The sequence below is a fragment of the Notamacropus eugenii genome, chromosome 5 (genome assembly GCF_028372415.1).
Source record: "Notamacropus eugenii isolate mMacEug1 chromosome 5, mMacEug1.pri_v2, whole genome shotgun sequence".
NCBI classification, from domain to species: Eukaryota; Metazoa; Chordata; class Mammalia; order Diprotodontia; family Macropodidae; genus Notamacropus; species Notamacropus eugenii.
The window spans coordinates 242,805,487-242,824,936 of record NC_092876.1 but is presented as its reverse complement, the minus strand read 5'-3'; the positions used below and the strand labels follow the sequence as shown (position 1 = coordinate 242,824,936).

At 38.0% G+C, this 19,450-nt stretch overlaps 1 protein-coding gene across 10 annotated transcripts in view; it reads left to right on the top strand.

Moving 5' to 3' along the window:
• ZNF385B (zinc finger protein 385B) overlaps window positions 1-19,450 on the top strand; it is a 510,100-nt gene that overhangs the window by 418,895 nt on the left and 71,755 nt on the right. For 8 of the 10 annotated variants that reach the window (XM_072612528.1, XM_072612526.1, XM_072612527.1 and 5 more), the window contains one exon: window positions 18,211-18,249. The exons of the other annotated variants lie outside the window; for them this stretch is intronic. In XM_072612528.1, the coding sequence (XP_072468629.1) occupies window positions 18,211-18,249 (39 nt within the window). The remainder of the gene's footprint in view (window positions 1-18,210; window positions 18,250-19,450) is intronic. 10 annotated transcript variants of the gene reach the window in all.

Genomic DNA, 19,450 nt, shown 5'->3' with positions numbered 1-19,450 from the left:
AAATACAGTGTCCAGAATTTATTTTAGTTATGGTTTTGAGGGAGTCTAGTTATTCTTAATTATCTCTCCTTGACCGGTTTCTCAGGTCAGTTGTTTTTAATAGCAGATGTGCTACATTTTCTTCTATTTATTTTTTTATTCTTTTGATACTGTTTGATATTGGTCCAATATTTCTTGCTGTCTCTATTCTAGTTTTCAGGAAGAGGTTTACTCAGGTTAGGTTTTCTGCTTTCTCTTATAAGCTATTGATTCTCTTTCCAATTCTTTCCTCAAATGACTTTATTTTCATTTTTAGCTTCTGCTTCATTTCCTCTAGGTATTCCTATGTAGTCCTCATGGATAGTCCATTTTTCCTTTGAATCTTTGCTTGCTTGTTTTTGAGTTGTTTTCAGTTGGGTCTAACTCTTTGATGTCAGATGATGAGGGTCTGTTTCAGGTAGTGACAGAGACAAAAGAGAGAAAGAAGAAAGTTTGGAAGAGGGTAGAGTCTGGGGGATGAGGGAGGGGAGAATGAATTCAGTTTTGGACATGTTGAATTTAAGATTTCTATGAGACATAAAGTTTGAGATATCTGATAGTCAGTCACAGATTTGAGCCTGAAGGTCAGGAGAGAGTTTAAGGCTGGATAAAAACGATCTGAGATTCATCTATATAGAGATGATCATTTTATTCATGGGAGCTGATGAACTCACCAGACAAAACAGTGTAGAGGGAGAGGAGGTCTGAAGATAATCACAGTTAACCAGAATGAACTGGATAAACACTCAAGCAAAGGAGACTTTGAAGGAGTGATCAGACCAGTCTGGAGAAGAACCAGGCTGAAACATTATCATGAAAATCTAGAGAAGAGCATATGAAGGACAAAGAGTGGTTGATGGTGTCAAAGGCACTATCTATGAGAGGTCAAGAGGGATGAGTGTTGATAAGAGGCCATTAGGGAGAGCAGTTTCAGTTGAATGATGAGGTTGGAAACTAGATAGTTTAAATTGCAGAGTTTTAAAAGAGATTGCTGGAAAGGACTGGTAGAGGCACCTACTGTAGACACCTTTTAAAGAAATTTAGCCACAAAAAAAGAAGAGGAAAAATCTGGAACAATAGCTAGCAGGGCTAGATGGATAAAGTGGTGTATGCACATGCATGTGTGTGTGTGTGTGTGTGTGTGTGTGTGTGTGTGTGTGTGTGTGTGTGTGTGTGTGTAGGGAAGCAGTCAGTAGTCAGAGAGATATTAAAGATTAGTGGTAGAGTGGGGATGATAGAGGAGGCGAACTACTGGAGAAGATGGGATAGAATGGGATCATGTGTACATGTAGAAGGGTTGGCAGTGGCAAGAAAAGGGCCACTTCAAATAAAACATTGGAGATATTAGTGGGGTAGAGAACGTGAGTGATAATGGGATGAACGAGAAGTAGCAAATGTTCTCATTTTTCTTTTCAGTAAAATAGGAGGCAAGGTTCCTAGCTGAATGGGGGATAAGGGGGAAGAGGAACCATTGGAGGTTTGATGAGGAATGAAAAAGCCACCAACGAATGGTGAGTGGGATAGTGAATTGATTATGAAAATGTAAAAGGATTGCCAAACCACAGTGAGGGCCCAGTTGAGATTAAGTAAAATAAATTTGTAATGGACTCATTCAGCACAGTTTCATGATTTTTCTCCAGTTCTGTTCAGCAGCACATAAATAAGTAGAAGTAATCCAAAGTGAGGGCTAGAGATAAAAATATTTTAGGAAGCACTGGATTTCATTCCAAGATTTTAATACAAAAATAGAATTGATTAATTAGGTAAAATTAAGCTGACTGTGTTAGAAAACAGACAATTTCTACATGGGGAATGTGGCATTAGAAGGAAGGTATCATGTTCAAGTAGGAAAGCAGAAGGTTGGGAATGGGGAAATAAAACCTTCTGTTTTCATGCTCACATGCTAGGCCTTCACGTCTTAGATAAATTCTTGCTCCTGTAGATGCTCAAAAATAGACTTCTAGGAGCTACAGTGGGGCTACTAAGGGCTGTCTGAGGAGGTGGAGGCCAAGTCCTGCTCAGAGTAGTGGGAAACATTGGATAAGGAATCAAAATGACCTATGTTTTAATCTGGTTCTCTCCACTTAATAGATTTGTGACCATAAGCAAATTATAACCTATTTATAACCTGTTGCCTCCTCTGTTAAAATGGAGGAAACCTGTCCTGCCCACCAGACAGAGCTACTAAGAAAAAGGGAGTTCATGAAAACTGAGACTATATGCCATATTCTTTCTGTCTCTCACAAAATGTCACATGGTGGCTTCATGCATAACAAATGCTCGATTAATTTAATTACTAAATGAATTCATGAATGAATGGTATTTGATGGGTTACAAGGGTGGCAAACCTGCCACCTCGAGGCCACATGTGGCCCTCTAGGTCCTAAAGTGCAGCTGATTAGGTATTTAGCTAGGCAGTGTGATGTAAAGGAAAAAATGCTAGGTTTGAAGTCAGTTGTTCAACAAACAATTTATTGTTTTGCTATGTTCATTTTGCAAAGCACAAAGTCAAAAGACCTGTGTAGAGACTCCAGCAATGCATTTAATATCATTGGGAGAGCTATGTAATTTTTTGGTGCCTTAGTTTCTTCATTTGTAAACTGAGGGAGTTGGGCTAGATGGTCTGTGAGGTGTGATCCTTTGAAGTCTGTAAAGAGGGACTTTGTTTTTAGACTGGATATACTTTTACTTATCAATCAATCAATAAACATTTATTAAGCACCTACTATATACCAGGCACTGTGCTAAACACTTAGGATACAAAAAGAGACAAAAGACAGCCAGTGCCCTGTAGGAGCTTACAGCTTAACTGGGGAGACAACATGCAAATAATTATATTCTAAGCAAGTCCTTTACGGGATAAATAGGAAATAATGAACAGACAGACAGCACTAGAATGAAGAGGGGATCGGGAAGGTGAGATTATAGTTGGGACTTAAAGGAAGACAGGGAGGTCAGTAGTCAGAGCAGGAGAGGGAGAGCTGTGCAGGCAGAGGGGCAGCCCAGGACAATGTCCAGAACTGATACTTGTAGTGTCTCGTTCATGAAACAGCTGGGAGGCCAGCATCACTGGATCACAGAGTGTGTGGTGGAGAATAAGGTGTAAGAGAATTGGAAAGGTAGGAGGAGGAGGCGGGGCCTAGGTTATGAAGAGTGTTGAATGCTAAACAGAGCATTTCATAGTTGCCCCTGGAGGCAACAGGAAGCCAAAGGAGTGTATTAAGTAGTAGATGACATGATCAGACCTGCATTTTAGGAAAATCACCTTAGTGATTGAATGGAGGACAGATTGGAGTGGGAAGAGGCTTGAGGAAGGCAGCCCTCATCAGCAGGCTTTTACAATAGTTTAAGCATGAGGTGATTAGGGCCTCCACTAGAGTGGAGACCATGTCAAAGGAGAGAAGGAGGTATATTCAAAGATGTTGCACAGGTGAAGTCAACAGGTCTTGGTAACAGTTTAGATATGGGGTGGGGGATTTGAGAGATAGTGAGGAATCCAGGAAGACTCCTAGGTTGCTAGCCTGTGTTCATCCTTCATTGCTGAAGAAGACCATGCCATCAGAGAAATGGTGACATGACTTGCACTTGATTTTGTTTTGAGTAAGGGAGGGCTGTGTAGGTCACCAGCCCCACTTGTCCTTCAGAGCCATCTGAATCCAGTGATCAGATATTCATCAGAATGACTGGAGATGACCCAGGATGAGGCAATTGGGGTTAAGTGACTTGTCCAAGGTCACACAGCTAGTGAGCATCAAGTGTCTGAGGTGAGGTTTGAACTCAGGTCTTCTTGACTCCTGCACTGGTGCTCTATCCACTGTACCACCTAGCTGCCCCAGGTTGCTAGCCTAAGGGATGAGAGAATGATGTCACCCTCTATGGTAATAGAGAAGATAAAAGGAGAAGAAGGGTTTAGGGGGAAAGATAATGAGTTCTGTTTCGACATATTGAGTTTAAGATGTTTACCTAACATCCAGTTAGAAATATCTAAAAGGTAATAGTAGTTGGAATCTAAGTGTTTTTGACTCTGAAGTTGGTTATCTATTAGTCCATCAGTAAGCATTTATTAAGCACCTTTTTATGTTCCAGGTATTGTGCAAAGTACTATGGATACAGAAAAGGGCAGAAGCAGTCCCTACCCTCAAGTTCATATTCTTAAGAGAGAAACAAGCATGAAAATAACTAGTTTTATCCAAGATAGATACAAAGTCTATGGAAGGTTATCTTGGGGAGGGGGAAGAGGGAAGACTCTAGCACCTGGAGGCTTCAGAATCTATCAGGAAAGACCTGCTATAGTAGATGGGACTTATGTCCAATCTTGAAGGAGTGCAGGAAAACTAAGAAACCAGAGGTGAGGAGAGACAAGTATTCCAGCCAAAGGAAATAGCCAGTGAAAGAGTGTGGAGTCAGGAGATGGTATATCCTGTTTAAGCAGTAGCAAAGCCAGTGGAGCTGGATTCAAGATGTTGGGGAACTGAGAAACGGATAAGACTGGAAAGGCAGGAAAGGGCCAGGTTGTAAAGAGCGCTAACTAGAGAATTTTATTATGATCCTAGAGATAAGAGAGAGCCAATGGAGTCTACTGAGTAGGAGGCTATGGGCAAAGGAACCTGGTTAGATCTACACTTTAGAAAATTTATCTTGTCAGCTGAGTGGAGGATCAATTGGATTGAAGAGACACTTGAATCAGAGAGACTGTTGTTCAGTCATTTTTCAGTCATATTCATCTCTTTGTGAATCCATTTTGGGTTTTCTTACAAGGATACTAGAGTGATTTGCCATTTTCTTCTCTACTTCATTTTACAGAGGAGGAAACTGAGGCAAACAGGGGATATGGACTTGCCCAGAGTCACACAGCTAATAAATGTCTGAGGCCAGATTTGAACTCATGAAGTTGAGTCTTCATGAGTCTAAGCCTGGCACTCTATCTACTGAACCACCTAATTGCCTTAAAAATGATTGACCTGAAGGTTATTTACAATATTTTGTGAGTGAGGTGACAAGAACCTTCATCTAAGTAATGTCTAGGTGAATTGACAGATGGGAACAATCACAAGAGGGACTGTGAAAGTACAAATTGCAAAACTTTACAACATGATGGATGAATGGAGTGAGTGAAGGTTTGAAGACGACATTGCAGTAGGAAACTGGGATGATTGGGAAGATGATAGTACATACCCTCAACATTATGACCTACTACCTTGCAAAGTATTATTAACCTCATCATTATCATAGTTTCTGACCTCTTTTCCCCCCAAAGGAGTAAGTTAGGTACAGCAGAAATGATTACGAGTTCATACATGTCCCTCAACAACAGGCCAGAGTGCAACTCCAACTCAGAGAATTAGGGGTTTGTCTTCAGGGAAGATTGTGTATGCAGAGTATTTCAAGTACCTACCGATAGCTTCAGGCCTCTCCTCTCCCCAAATAATTTTTCTACAAGCTTGCTATTGCCTGAATCATTTTTAATACGGTCTATGCCTTTCATTCTAAACTTAGAAATAAAAACCAGAAAATATAAATTCCTGATTAAGGTGATACATTGAGTCATATTCATGCTTGACTAATCAGTCAATCAGGATCTTAATTGACCACAGATCTTCTCTTGGTTGGTTAGGATGGAAGTAAGAAATTAGCATGACATAGGTACCTGCCTCTGGGATGGGTTTCAAAGATAGTGAGAGGGTGGAGAACTAGGGAAACTGGGGGTAGTAACGACATATTTCATGGGTTTGGGTCAGTTTACCTACAACTGTGTTTAGACAAACAGAAGATTTTGGTAGAGGTAGTTTTAGATTGCATAGCTGTAGACACATGCTCCTTAAAAGAAACAAGGTCCTGGAGCCATACACCATAAAGCCTCTCTGATTCCAGTGCTTAAAGGTACAATGCCTGGACATAGTGGGCTTTTAATAAATGGCTATTGATTGATTAATTAATGTAATTTATGAAGTCTTTTCAATTATCTGGAGGCATTGCAAAGAAGCTTCTGCCCTCTTCTCCCTACCCCCAGGATTTATTGAAATATCACTGAATTTAAAATAATACTTGAAAAGTATTCCTTTCAATTTAGTAGCAACAAACTAAATTTTTGAATTATGCATCTTTTTTTCATAATTTCACTCGTTCAAGGAGTTTTGTTGGGTTCTTCCTCTCAAATGCTAACCATTTTCTGGAATTGTTTCATGGTTCTCCTTAGTTTCTGTCTCATCTATCAGCCATAAACGTCAATCTAAATGAAAGGATCTATTATGTTCTGATGAACAGCTAACGCAACTCAGATGTTTGTTGTTTGACAAATATTAATAATTGCATATTCTAACCTGAAAACATGTATATATATGTATATATGAGAAAGGTAAGACAGTTATTTTTCATATATGGAAAAATGTTTTCTTCCTCCATTTGAAATAGCATCCTAAAATAATGTTTAAAATCACACAAACTAATACATTCACAGTCCCACAAATCAAAGTCTATTCAGAAAGTGAGACATTAGTATTCCACAAGAGTGAAAACCATTTATTAACATCAGAAGAGTGTCAGTCTCACAATGTCTGAACAGAATGTTTAGAAGGGATGCACATTGTCTAAATCATTCACTTCAAAAGGCCATGAATTTTACGACGAAGTCTTCTCTAGAAAGACGGTTCCCTAGTACACTACTCATCACCCCTTCTGCAATCAGACTTCCTGTTGTCTTCAGAGGGATTTGCCTGGCCCTTATAAATGGGTGAGTTGTTTCCTGAAGAAGCACTGGGGCTAACATAAACAGTTTACTGAAACTGTGCATCTGTTCTATAGTCTAAGCCATTGTAATATGGCTGGAGACAAATATCAAAGTTTGTGGGGAATCTGTCATCACAGGAAATTATCAACAATTCTAGCCTTTCTTTCCTGTGTTTTCATGGCCTCAGAGGCAAGCACAAAAGATTATAGTTTCCATTTCAGCTTTCATATCACTGAAGCTTTCCATCTCAGACTAGAGTTGAGAATGGTTGATTTCTAAAGACCAGATTTTGCCCTAGTCTTTGGGGAGGGTCATGATTTGATTGCTGTAGCAAGTGGTATTGTTTTGGTCCAATACACAGATATCGTCCAATGGAAGTGATTGTCCTGACCAGTTACATTAATGTATTCAGTATGCTGACATTTCCGCTTCACATATTCTAATTTTGGGGGGCTTGCCAGATTTTGATGAGGATCTGGGGCAAGAAAGAAGGCATGATAGAGACCTGTGTAGATGAGAATTTCCCGTGAATATTTGATTTCCTTGAAGTGATACTCTGAAGAAGTAACATTTTTAAAGGGAATACAGTTGAATCCAGGGCAGCTATGTGGCACAATGAATAGAGTGCTGTGCCTGAGGTCAGGAAGGCTCATCTTTGTGAGTACAAATTCAGCCTCAGCTACTTAGTCTCTGGGTGACCCTGGGCAAGTCACTTAACTCTGTTTGCCTCTGTTTCCTCATCTGTAAAATGAGCTGGAGAAGTAAATGGCAAACCACCCCAGTATCTTTACCAACAAAACTCTAGCTGGGGTCACCAAAAGTCAGACATAACTGAACAACAACAACAAAACAAGTGAATCCAACAGTAATCCTGAAGGCCATTACAGCAGGAGGTAGTATGGAGCTGTGAAAGAACACTGAACTTGAAACTCCAGAACCCTAGTTCTAATCTTGGATTTGCGTTTACATACGTTTGGGCAAGCCCTTTAACTGCTGTGTGCCTCAGTGTCCTCCTCTGTCAAATAGGAGGTGAGACTAGATAACCTCTTCAATACCTTCTAGTTCTAAAGCTTTGCCCTGAGGATCCTTTCAGCCCTGGACCTATGATCCTTATGAGTTCACAAACCCATAGCACTAATTTGACTTTGGGAAATTTGGACACATCTGCGGGTTCTTTTCCATCACTTGATCAGAAAGGCTTGCTAGGTGTAGCAGAGTACAGTGGAGCTCTTAATTCCCTTGTACTATACACTAAGCCTCTCCTAACAAAGCCCAGGATCTCATGAGCTTTGTTGTCTGCCATAATACCCTGATGACACACACAGAACTTGTAATCCACTAAAAGCCCCAGATACTTTTCAAATGAATTGCTGTCTAGCCATGCTTCCCCTACAGTATAATCATGCAGTTGATTTTTTTAATCCAAATGTAAGACTTGTATTTGTTGGTATTAAATTTTATCATTTTAGATTGACCTCAGTGTTCTTGGGATCATAGGTTCATAGATTTAGAACTAGAAAGGGACCGTGGAGGTCACACATTCCATCCTTTAGGAAGCATAATGATGATGAAGATGATGATCCACAGTTACAGAACACCTTATGGTTTACAAAGTACTTTACACATGTTGTTTCATTTGTTCCTCCAAACAACCCTATGTAAAAGGTGTTACTGTGAGGACACCGAGGCAGACAGAAGCTAAGTGTAAATGATTCACCCAGGGTCCCCCAGCTATTTAGTGTCTGAGACAAGTTTTCAGTTAAGGCCCTTCTAACTCCCAAGTCCCATACTCCGTCCACTGAGCCACCCAGCTACACTAAAAAACACATTTCATTCTTTTGGGACTGTGGGATAATTCTTTCATCCAAAACAATAGCTAACCCTGCTAGTTTGGTGGCAGCATTAAATTTGATAAATCTATCTTCTATGCCTGTATCCAAATCATTTATAAAAATGTTACTAGCACAAAGCCAATCACAACAGATCTGTGGTATGCCCTGATGGAAATTGCTTTCCACGGTGATATCACAACATTAATGACACTTCCTTTGGTGTATACATTCAACCAGGTCCAAATCCATCCAAATGTCCTATCTTCTATACGCTATCTTTTTCAAGAAGAGCTAGAGAGAATGTGTCTCTTTTCCTGAATTCAAAGTAAACTATCTAAACATTATTCTCCCAATCTGTTGATCCACAGTAACCCTGTCAAAAAAGAAAGCCTGGTGAGTTTGGCATGAAAGTCTCTTTATTAAGCCAGGCTTTCTTGTTAAGATCACCATGTCCTTTTCTAAAAGTTTGTGACTTTATCCTTTAACCTAGAATTTTTCCAGGAGTCACAATTAGATGCACTAAAATTTTCAGACTCCACATTCTTTTCTTTTTAAAAATTGTGACATTTGCTGTTTTTTTCCAGGCCTTTGTGATTCTTTTCCATTCTCCAGCACATACAGTGGGCACTTAACAAATACTTGTAGATTTCTTGTGTTTATGTGGTTTTATATATATATATATATATATATATATATATATATATATATATATGTATATATATATATATATATACACACTCACATATATATGTCTATGTACATATGCATATTTTTGTACATATGTGTACATACATATATATATAACACACATCTATATCTACTCATCTTTAATAGAGAAGGAGAGAGAAGAGAGGGCAAAGAGGAAGGACAGAAAGGAAAGAAAAGAATAGTATAAAAGAAATAAAAAGGAGAAAATAATAAAAATGGTTTGTAGGTGAAAGGAATAATGAAGTATACTCAAGACACTGATAAGCATCTCCATAACAAGAGCCCTCACAGGCTACTCTTCTAATTAAGCATCTGTGATACTAACTTCAGCATGGCTGAACATATAGGAAGGAGACAAAGTAGAATTAATTCCTATACCCACAGCAGTAATAGTACCGGAATGGGAGTGAAAAGATGAAAACCAAGGTCCAGCATGTCCTTTCTCCATGCCTCTTTCCTCTTCTTAAAGAAGCAGAGAATGTGGCATATGTTATCAGATACAACCTTGGTTTGCTTAACTGTACCTCCTTGTTATAAAACAAAGAAGAATCAACTATGTTTGGGATATTTTTTAGAATCAAAAAAATGTTTTAAAAAAAAGAACTAGTCACTTCATCCCTCCCGGATTCACTTTCTTCATTTTTGCAATCAGTGGGTTCCATTAGATGGTCTCTAAGGTTTTTTTCCTCTGAAATTGTATGATTCTTTATTGTTAATATAATAGTATAATATTCCATTTAATCCATTTTTTTCTTTGGCCTTTCTAGGATACTTCCATCTTCATGATTGTAGCATTCCATATTTGTTCCTTTTAGTTTAGTCTGTGGTATTGACCCCTACCAATTCCCAATTGTCACATCTCTTATTAGAGCCCAGTATGTGATATCTGTTGTTCTCCATTTGAGGGGAAAAAAAAGAAGATCTTTCATTTCCTTGCTTGCTGGCTGAACGTGGAATATGTCCAGACAGGCTCTGGGTTTTCCACTTGTATGTTTGTTCCTTGTCTACTGGGATTTTCCTTCTCACATCTTTTTAATTTGTGCCATGGTCTTGTTTTGCTTGAGCATTGAGATGCATCTGATTAATCACTGAGCAGTCTTTCAAATTTAACATTGACAGAATGGTTTTGAAAGGATGCCAATTAGCAGATTTGGCTGTATGGAAGACTATATTGATTTTTAAATCAAGAAAACTCATTACTTCCCTCATCTCTTAGAAGACCTTTATGACATTTTTTTGAGTGGGTAGAACTGAGAGCCAGTAAACTCACCTCCAATCCAACCATAGTCTTCATATTTCAGATACTTTGCATCTATAGTATTTTCAGGTTTCTAAACCAAGTTAATATGCATTAGAAGGCAGCTTGGACATCATTTTATTCCCTTTTTCCTGGCAGATAAGGTTCTCTCATTATCAAAAAACCTAAGACTATCTGCTTCCACTTACAGGATTATATAATAATCCTATAGCATATACATAATATATGATTTATATGATCCTATATCATGTAAATGATATAAAATATCTTTTTTTTGTTTTTGGAAAGTCAATCTTGAGATCTGTTGAGCCCTTCTCTTCAAGCCCCCCACTGGAAAAAGGAGGAGAAGGAAAGTGCCTTGCGTAGCTTGTTGCTTCACTGACTCAGAACTCGACTTGGGTCTCATTTTCAAAGGGGAACATCTCCCCACTGAAGTAGCATTAGAGAAGCACTTTGCAATTATTGTTCTAAATCTGCATTCTAGAAACATGGCTTATTTTACTTTCCCTTTCAGTTCTGCATATTTTCTCTTTGGGGACCTAGCCAACTCAGTCCATCCAAACTCATTCATTTTACTTTCTCTTAGTGAATATATTCCAAGTTGTCATAACTGAACAGTATGGTTCTAGAAGCCTTGGCATCCATCCTTCTGCCAAAGAGCTTGTTGCCAAATTTGACAATGTATGCCTCTTTGTTTTACTAGAATATGTAATATTGCAGCGCCTAGTTTGGATCACAAACCCTTAGACAGCAGGGAGTTTAAAGTCTATAACCTTCTCTAGCATTTCCCTTCCAAGCCATTCAACACCTAGCTCGCAACTCCCTCACCTAAGCAGTCTCCATTGTTTAAAAATGTTTCCTTGCTAACTGTATACTCCTCATTTCCTTGAAAGGGACTTGACCATTTTTATATTATTTTTTCCCACATTATTATCTTCTTGTTGTCTGCCCTTCCTTCTTGAAGAGAACCATGACATCAGGAAGGTGATGCCATGACTTGTAAGTGAATTGGATGAAAGTGAGGGAGGGCTGTGCAAAGTCACTAGCCTCACTTTCTCCTCTGAAGCCATCTGGGTCCAGTGGCCAGATATATATCAGGATGATATAGACATAGATCATGGTCCCCTATTATCTTTGAAACATTTAAGTATCTTAAAGATAGGATTATTTTGGCTGTGAAGGGAGAAGGATCAGTACATGAGTGAGCTTCATTTTTCTTGAATCCTGATTGAAAAACACTTCTCCTATTAGAATCCAGACTTGTCTCTTGCATTTGCCTTTTCAAGAAAGGAACCAGACCAACAAAAACATCATGTTTGCTTTGGAGACATATGATTCAGCTCATTACCTTAATGAGACTTCCCTACAGAGATAGCAGCTGAAAATTAAGGTTGGGAGGATGAAGGTGGGGAACAGGATGAAAGGCTGTCTTTAACATAGCACATTAACCAGTTAGGCCTGTCAGTGTTTGCTTTTCCTAACTTGAAGATGAATCCATTAGCAGCATTCTTAAATTTACCCATCTTACTGTTCAATGAAAAATATATATCAAAACCCAGAAACTTTTTTGCCAGTGATAACTAGACATTAGTAAAACATCTGATTCAGTTCTATGCCCACTGCAACCTAAGTCTGAAATGTCTTTGTGAAACTGAACTTTTGGAAACACTCTTTCCTATGCCTTCTTAAATTACCAGTGGCAAAATTCCAGCTTTGCTGTATTGTTCTTGACCTGCAACTGCATGGAAAATCACCAGATGCCCAGAGCAGGTCAAAGAAATAGTATATTGTGCTTTTGTGTGAACTGTATTTGTTATTTATGATAATAATAAACTGGACAGACTAAATCTGAATTTGCGGTGGGACACACAGACACACTCTTACATGCCCTGTATTGATAAAATAACTTTTTTTTTTTTTTAGAAATATAATAAATGGCTTGAGTGCTGTCTCTGGAAGCAGAATTTGTACTAAGTAAGGAAAAGGGATGGTGAAATTTACTCCTAAACTTCAGAAAAAAGCAAAACAAATAAAACTTCCCTGTGCTTTTATCACTTATTTTCCCCCCAACATGTTGAGAGCCAACATTCTATGTTTGTTTCATCTTAACCAATAAAATGATCAGATCATAAAAGTCAGTATAGTACTTCATACACTCTGTATATAGACAAAAAAATCTATCAATGATATCATTGAAATTTCAACATCATAAAATTAATGGTTTTAGAAACTTCAATTGGGAAGGACTCTGGTCAGTAGTTTTCCATGGACAGAGTATGTTGGAATGTCTCTCACCTGCTCAAGTGAGCTTATTTGTCCTTTTGAAGATGAAATTAGGACTGAGACTTTGATCTCTTATGGGATTACCATGATACAGCACTTGAAAGAAAGCCCATGGCAACCTACCTGCCTTTCCTTCTTGAAAATGTGGGCAGATATGCCCCTGAGCATATTATTGTTTATTTTTCCAGTCTTCATGTATCTTGAGTATATATTCCCATAAAATCAAGTTTTTATTGTCTCCTCTTGGCAGATTCTCTACACATTAAAGGGAATCATACACAATTATGGACTAAATATCAAGGCAACTAAAATTATTATTATTATTATTATCGATCATCCCAAGGCACAGTTCTGGTTTCCTCTGAGGATGAAATATGGAAAGTTTCTGGGCAAGTAGGTGATTGCCTCATAAGAAGCGTGGGGAAGGGGGAACTTAGAGAAACTGACTAGAACTACATTTCAATTCTACTTAGAAATATTGATTCATTGACGACCATGGGCAATGAATAAGTGCTACAAAGGTGAAGCACTGCACGGGCTACTTCATTAAGTGTTTATAACCTTGCAGGGAGGAGGAGAATGCAAATATACAGGTAGTTATTTTGCCATAAGTGAAAAGTAGAAATCCAAAAGGGAATAAATTTGTAGTTTAGGAGGCAGATTGAATTGGGAAAGTGGTTTGGAAGGGAAGGAGAGATATGGTGGGGGGAGTGGGGAGAGGAATTGATGTAGGAGGCTATTACAGCAATTCAAGCAAGAGGTCCTGACCTGGGTGGGGCAATAAAAGTGGAGAAGAGGGGTGACGGGAACCGGAGAGGTTATGAAGGTAGAATTGAAGATGTTACTTACTGGATGCAGGAAGTATGGAAAAGTCCCAGGTGACTGAAGTTCAAATATGAGTGACTGAGAGGATGGTAATTAGCATCACCAACAGATGTGGAAAAGATTCAAAGACAGGTTTGGGAAGAAGATGAGGAGTTCATTTTTGGACTTAGAGTAATTAATTGCAAGGGAATATTTTACCACCAGAAGCAGTTAGGAAAAAGACACACTCCTTTTGACATGTAGATTGTGTGCGTGTTTGCCCTTCCATAAAACAAAACTAACATATCTCAGAATTCTTATTCTCTAGAGATAATAGAAAATACATGACTCTTCTTATTCTTGAGATATATCCTAAATTCCTGTTCCAGACTTCATCCAAAGACATTTTTGCAATTGTTTCTTGTCAAACACACACACACACACACACACACACACACACACACACACACACACTGATCTACTGTGTATGGCAAAGAATTAATTAGCTTTTTATGGCAAGGCAAAAATCTTGGCAGTAAATGTATCATTTGCTGGAAGTAAAAGGCAGTGGTGACTTCTTTTGTTCACCATGAAAACCAATCATACAGACAAAATCAAATACTGTCTTTGGGTTGTCTCTGAATAGTCCTCAAAAGAGAGAAAGGGAAGTGTGTCAGTCCAACACCATTCATTTACAAAAAAAAAAAAAAAAAAAAGTCGATAACTGCCTTAAAGCTCATTTGTAATGGAATATAAAACCCCAGGTAACCACCCCCAGAGGCCTGACTGACTGCCTTGTCTGTGGGTGGAGCAGTGCAGCAATAGTGCTTACCTTAGCTTCCCCTCGGTAGATTCCCTGGGGTAGTGGGCAAAGCTGAATCCTAGAACTCTGCCCCAAATTGCCACTATAAGCACATGTTGCCAGCTATCTGCCAACCAGAGCTGCTAATAGCCCTACAGTGTTTAGGTAAAAAAAAACAAAAACAAACAAAAAAAAAAAACAGCTCTATTGGGTAGGGACTTAGGTATAATATGACTTGGCCAGACTAGTCTGCCACATCTGCCTTCCCGAGGCAGATGATATGACATTTAAGCCTTTTTTCTAAGTGTGCTAAAGGTATATTCTGTAAGGATAACTCTATCTCTGCAAGTAAAGAGTAAATAGATTTTTTATCAGCTGGTCTTTCTTTGCCAACTTATTATATTAATAAATTGGGGGGGAGGGGTTAGGGAGGGAAGGACTAGGAGGGGAAGCCCCTTTCCACATGTGGGCAACCGATAGAACAAAACAATGGAAAGAGCAATGGGTTACTTGCCTTTCTTTTGATCAACAACTGCTAAGAATCTGCTTTGTGCAAAAGGCTAGATGGCAAAGTTGGTGTTCATCTTATTCCTGACTTGTGCTTTACTGTCTATGGAAATACGGTGTCAGCAATCTAGAGCTAAGGTTACAAGTGGCTAAACTGCAAAATAAAGGAACAAGATATATAACACTATGGCATCATGGACTTCATGTGCTCCCATGGTATTTTGATTTAGAATTGAAAATGATGCAAAGCTATGGTATCAACAAAAAGAAAATGTTTGCATTTCTCAACCTTTGAAGGGAGAAATTTGCCATCTTGCCATCTGTATTAGTTTCCTTGTATTTAATTTTCCAGGACTTAAGAAGTAAAATACTAATTCAAAGGCATATGGTCAGAACAGAGACAAAAATCAATTCCTTGGAGCTCCAGAAGTACTTTAATTTATGAAACAACTGTCATTTGACATAAATTTATCTTCCTGAAGATTCAGAGTTTTCAAGATTTATTTTTCACAGATTCTTTTGTGAAAATGACTAGCTAATAGTTGAGGGAAAAAAGGGAATAAAGAATATTTTCTCCATTATATTCCAGTAATTTGATAAAGACCTTAAGTGGAACTTTTTGCAAATTTCCAGAAACCCATTAGTCATAAGAGTTTGATGGATGAAGGCATTTTGCAGTAAGTCTTATGACAGGTACAAATTTTTGGTTTTCTCTGCCAGTGGTTCTGTGTAAGCATTCCAACACTACATATATCTGTTATTCAAAGCCAGAAAATATTAGCCTGATAAGCCATACATGGGGTGCCTCAAAGCTAGACTTAGAGGAAATGAATTTTTATATTGTGGCAAGAAAGATATAGATGGGACACAGGGAGAAACACCCTTTACCTCCCCTAGGAAGCCTCCTAAAACTAACTACTCTACACACTAATAAGTACAACAAACAGACTTTACATGGAGGTGGAATAGATGTCTAACTAAAGAGGTAGGAATTTAGGAGCAAATAGGAAAATCTCCCCTCCACCCAACCCCACCCACTACTATTCTTACCAGTGCTCCATGTCCTTTAAGTAGCAAAGCCTCTCTGCCATCCTTCATTCAAGAGACATAAAATGAAAAGCTTCATGGGTAGAGCAAAACTGGCAAATTTCTACTCAAGTGTGAGTGACTGAGAATAGATCTTTTCCTACAGAAGGAGTATTAAAAGGGAAGAAAAAAGCCATTCAAGAATTAAATAAGTTAGGACAAGGATGGGGAACCTGCTGCCTCAATTTGGCCTTCTAGATCCTCATGTGTAGCCTTTTGATTGAGTCCAAGTTTTACAAAACAAGTCTTTTTATTAATAGAATTTTTTCTGTGAAATTCAGTTTCAGTCAAAGGGTCACACCTGAGGACCTAGATGGTTATATGTGGCCACAAGGTTGCAGGTTCCCCATACCTGAGTTAGGAGATATTTTTTTGTGTATCTTGCTTTGTCTAAATAGTAGGTTTATTATAAACAGAAACACATTTTCTATTTATTTCCTATAAGTGTTTGAGAAGCGCTTTATTAAATATTTGTTCAAGTGCTTTGTTAACAGTCAAATAAGGCTGATAATGGAATTGCAATTATGGTGAGGCCTTTAAACAAGGTAGCTTTTAACAAGGGTTTCCAGAAGCAGTGTCCAGTCAAAATACTAGCTTACAGGCAATCCTCTTGATGGCCCCTCCTCCTAAGGTGCCTTACTGATGTCTAATTCTCATGGTGCAACCACCTCACCTCTCTTTTCCACTGTTTTGATTGCTGGCTGAATGCATTTTGAGACTTTAATGGAGATATTTTAGGATGTGACTCAAATTCTACTCATTTGTTAGTACAGTAGCAGCGGCAATTATCTATTCCTGGACATAACTTTCAAGGATTAGTGGTAATTTGCTTGTCTTCATGCATAGAACTAAGCACCACCAGACATTCTGGGTTGCTATAACATTGTACTTTGCTGACAAAAAACTTATATACATATATATGTATATGTGTGTATGTATGTTTTATGTATGTGTGTGTGTATATTATATATATATACGTCTCCTTTCCTAAAGTATTTCACAATTTAGGGTTTGTTTTTGTTTTAGTTTGTTTTTTAAGTTCCTTGGGAAGCATGATCTTTGACATCCTATAGTGTTCAGTTTGACTTTATCAGAAAGGAATGTCTGATTCCACCTAGCTAGGTTATATTTTGTGTTCAATAAATACCCTTGTTCAGATGCTAGTAAAAGGCAGCCTAATGTAATGTAAATGACTTTTTGACATGTCATATGAGACTAAAAATCTGTAAGTAAAAACAAAAATTACGTAGGTTTGTGGTTCTCCTAGTCTGTGTTGACCACACCAAAGGGAAAAGTTTTGAATACGTTGTTATCTTGATATTAAAATTGCAGTGTATGTTTTACTAAGACCAGTTTCATTTAGTAATTTAATAGTGTATTTGTCCATAACCAGCCTCTAATTATTTCATCTCTCTTTAGTAATGACCCCACTCCATCTTTCATTTTTAGTACCTAAAAAGCTCATTGGCCTAATGGTTTTGCATTTTACTCCAGCATAATTTTCACTGAAAAAGCAGCAAGTCTTAACTCTTTGTAACCCTACAGAACAGTACCAGCATTTTAAACCAGAGATGAAACAGATACTGGGAATTTGTTCTTTTGCCTTCCTTCTTTCATTCCTTCCTTCCTTCCTTCTTCCTTCCTTTTTTCCTTCTTTTCTTCTTTCCTTCCTTTCTTCCTTCCTTCCTTCCTTCTTTCCTTCCTTCTTTTCTTCTTTCCTTCTCTCCTTCCTTCCTTCCTTCTTTCCTTCCTTCCTTCCTTCCTTTTTTCCTTCTTTCCTTCCTCCTTTCCTTCCTTCCTTTTTCCTTCCTTCCTTCCATCCTTCCTTCCTTCTTTCCTTCTTTCCTTCCTTCCTTCCTTCTTTCCTTCCTTCCTTCCTCCCTTCCTTCCTTCCTTCCTTCCTTTCTTCCTTGCTGTGCAAGTTACTTAATCACTGTTCCTCAGTTTGCTCATCTGTAAAATGAGAATAATAGTGGCATCAACCTCCCAGGGTTGTTATGAGGATCAAATAAAATATTTGTAAAGTGCTTAGTATTGTGCCTGGTAAATATATGCATTTAAATGCTTTCCTTCCTCCTTCCTTCCTTCTTTCTGTTTTTAAGTTTCACGTAGATAAATGTACCTGCTAGCCACAAAGTTCAAGTTCTATTCACCTGTGACAACTTTTAACTTTTACTTTTTTTAGAAAAGAAGAGACTTGTTTGGGACCAATAAATTCTATCAGGTAAGGACTGCTGGTAGTGGAGTTTTCTGACAGATTTTTTTGTTTCCTCTTTTTTGGAGGCAAACTTCTAAAGGTTAGAGCAAATAATGTTGTTTAGCAACAAATTCTGATTATGTCGCTCCTGCAGTGGCTTTTATGTATAGTGTGAGTTAACATGAAATGTCTCTGGTAATAAGGTCATTTATTTTTGAAAACTTACCACTAACTGTAGAGTAGTGCCAAGATGTGTGTTTTGTGTGTGCATGAAATTCCTGAAGCATCAGTTCATTTTTTTTAAACAAGAAAACAGCCCCCAAATGCTGGGATAAGCACTTAGTGAAAACCTCAAGATGAAAGAATTTTATGCATGTAATAATCTTCAATTATTCAGTTGCCCTTTATGTTACATCAGTAAAACATCCTGATTCTTTGCCATATCCAAACTGAATCAAATTTAGCATATTTCAGAAATAATAATTCTATTTCTAGAAACTGTATCCATCCTGAAAACTGATAAATGAATGTAAAGGAATTACCACTGATTTAATTATATATTTCTTATGATTTCAGAAGCCTGATATCACTTTAGTGAGAAAATAATTTTAATATGGTCCAAATCCTGTTTCTTACTTTCACCTGATTTTAGAAGTTAGATGGGTACAACTTTGAGAAAAAAAAATTCAGGCATTACCCATTGTAGACTTTAAAAAAAAAAACTGTAAAAATATCTATTATGTTACTGCTCAGTCTGTAGCCTACTGAAATGACTCAGGTATTTGTAGTTATTACATCAGAAGACAAATATTCACAACATTGGCTAGACAGTATCGCCTCTTTTAGAGGTATGAAACGATTTGGCAAAGCGGGACGTTCTTTTTTGAACCATTTAGAGTCTTTTTCATACAAGTGATGTCTCAAAATATGTTCTTAGGCCAGCACTATAATTATAGACGTCTGTGATAAATAGCCAAGGAGGGAAGATATAAAGAGGTTTAGGCAGGGAGGAAAACTGTACCCTTTCCAAGTTTATTTGAAATGAAGTGTAGAGTCAGGCAGGAAGTAGAGGGAAGCAGTTCCAAGTCAAAAGCCTGAAGAAGAAAAATTCCTGTATAATTAATGGACAGGGTGTTGGAAGGGTAAAAAAACGGTACTAGAACATAAATAGTCAAAGGCTACTCAGTAAATGTGATTTATGGTCATGATAAAGTTTGTGTCTCTAAGT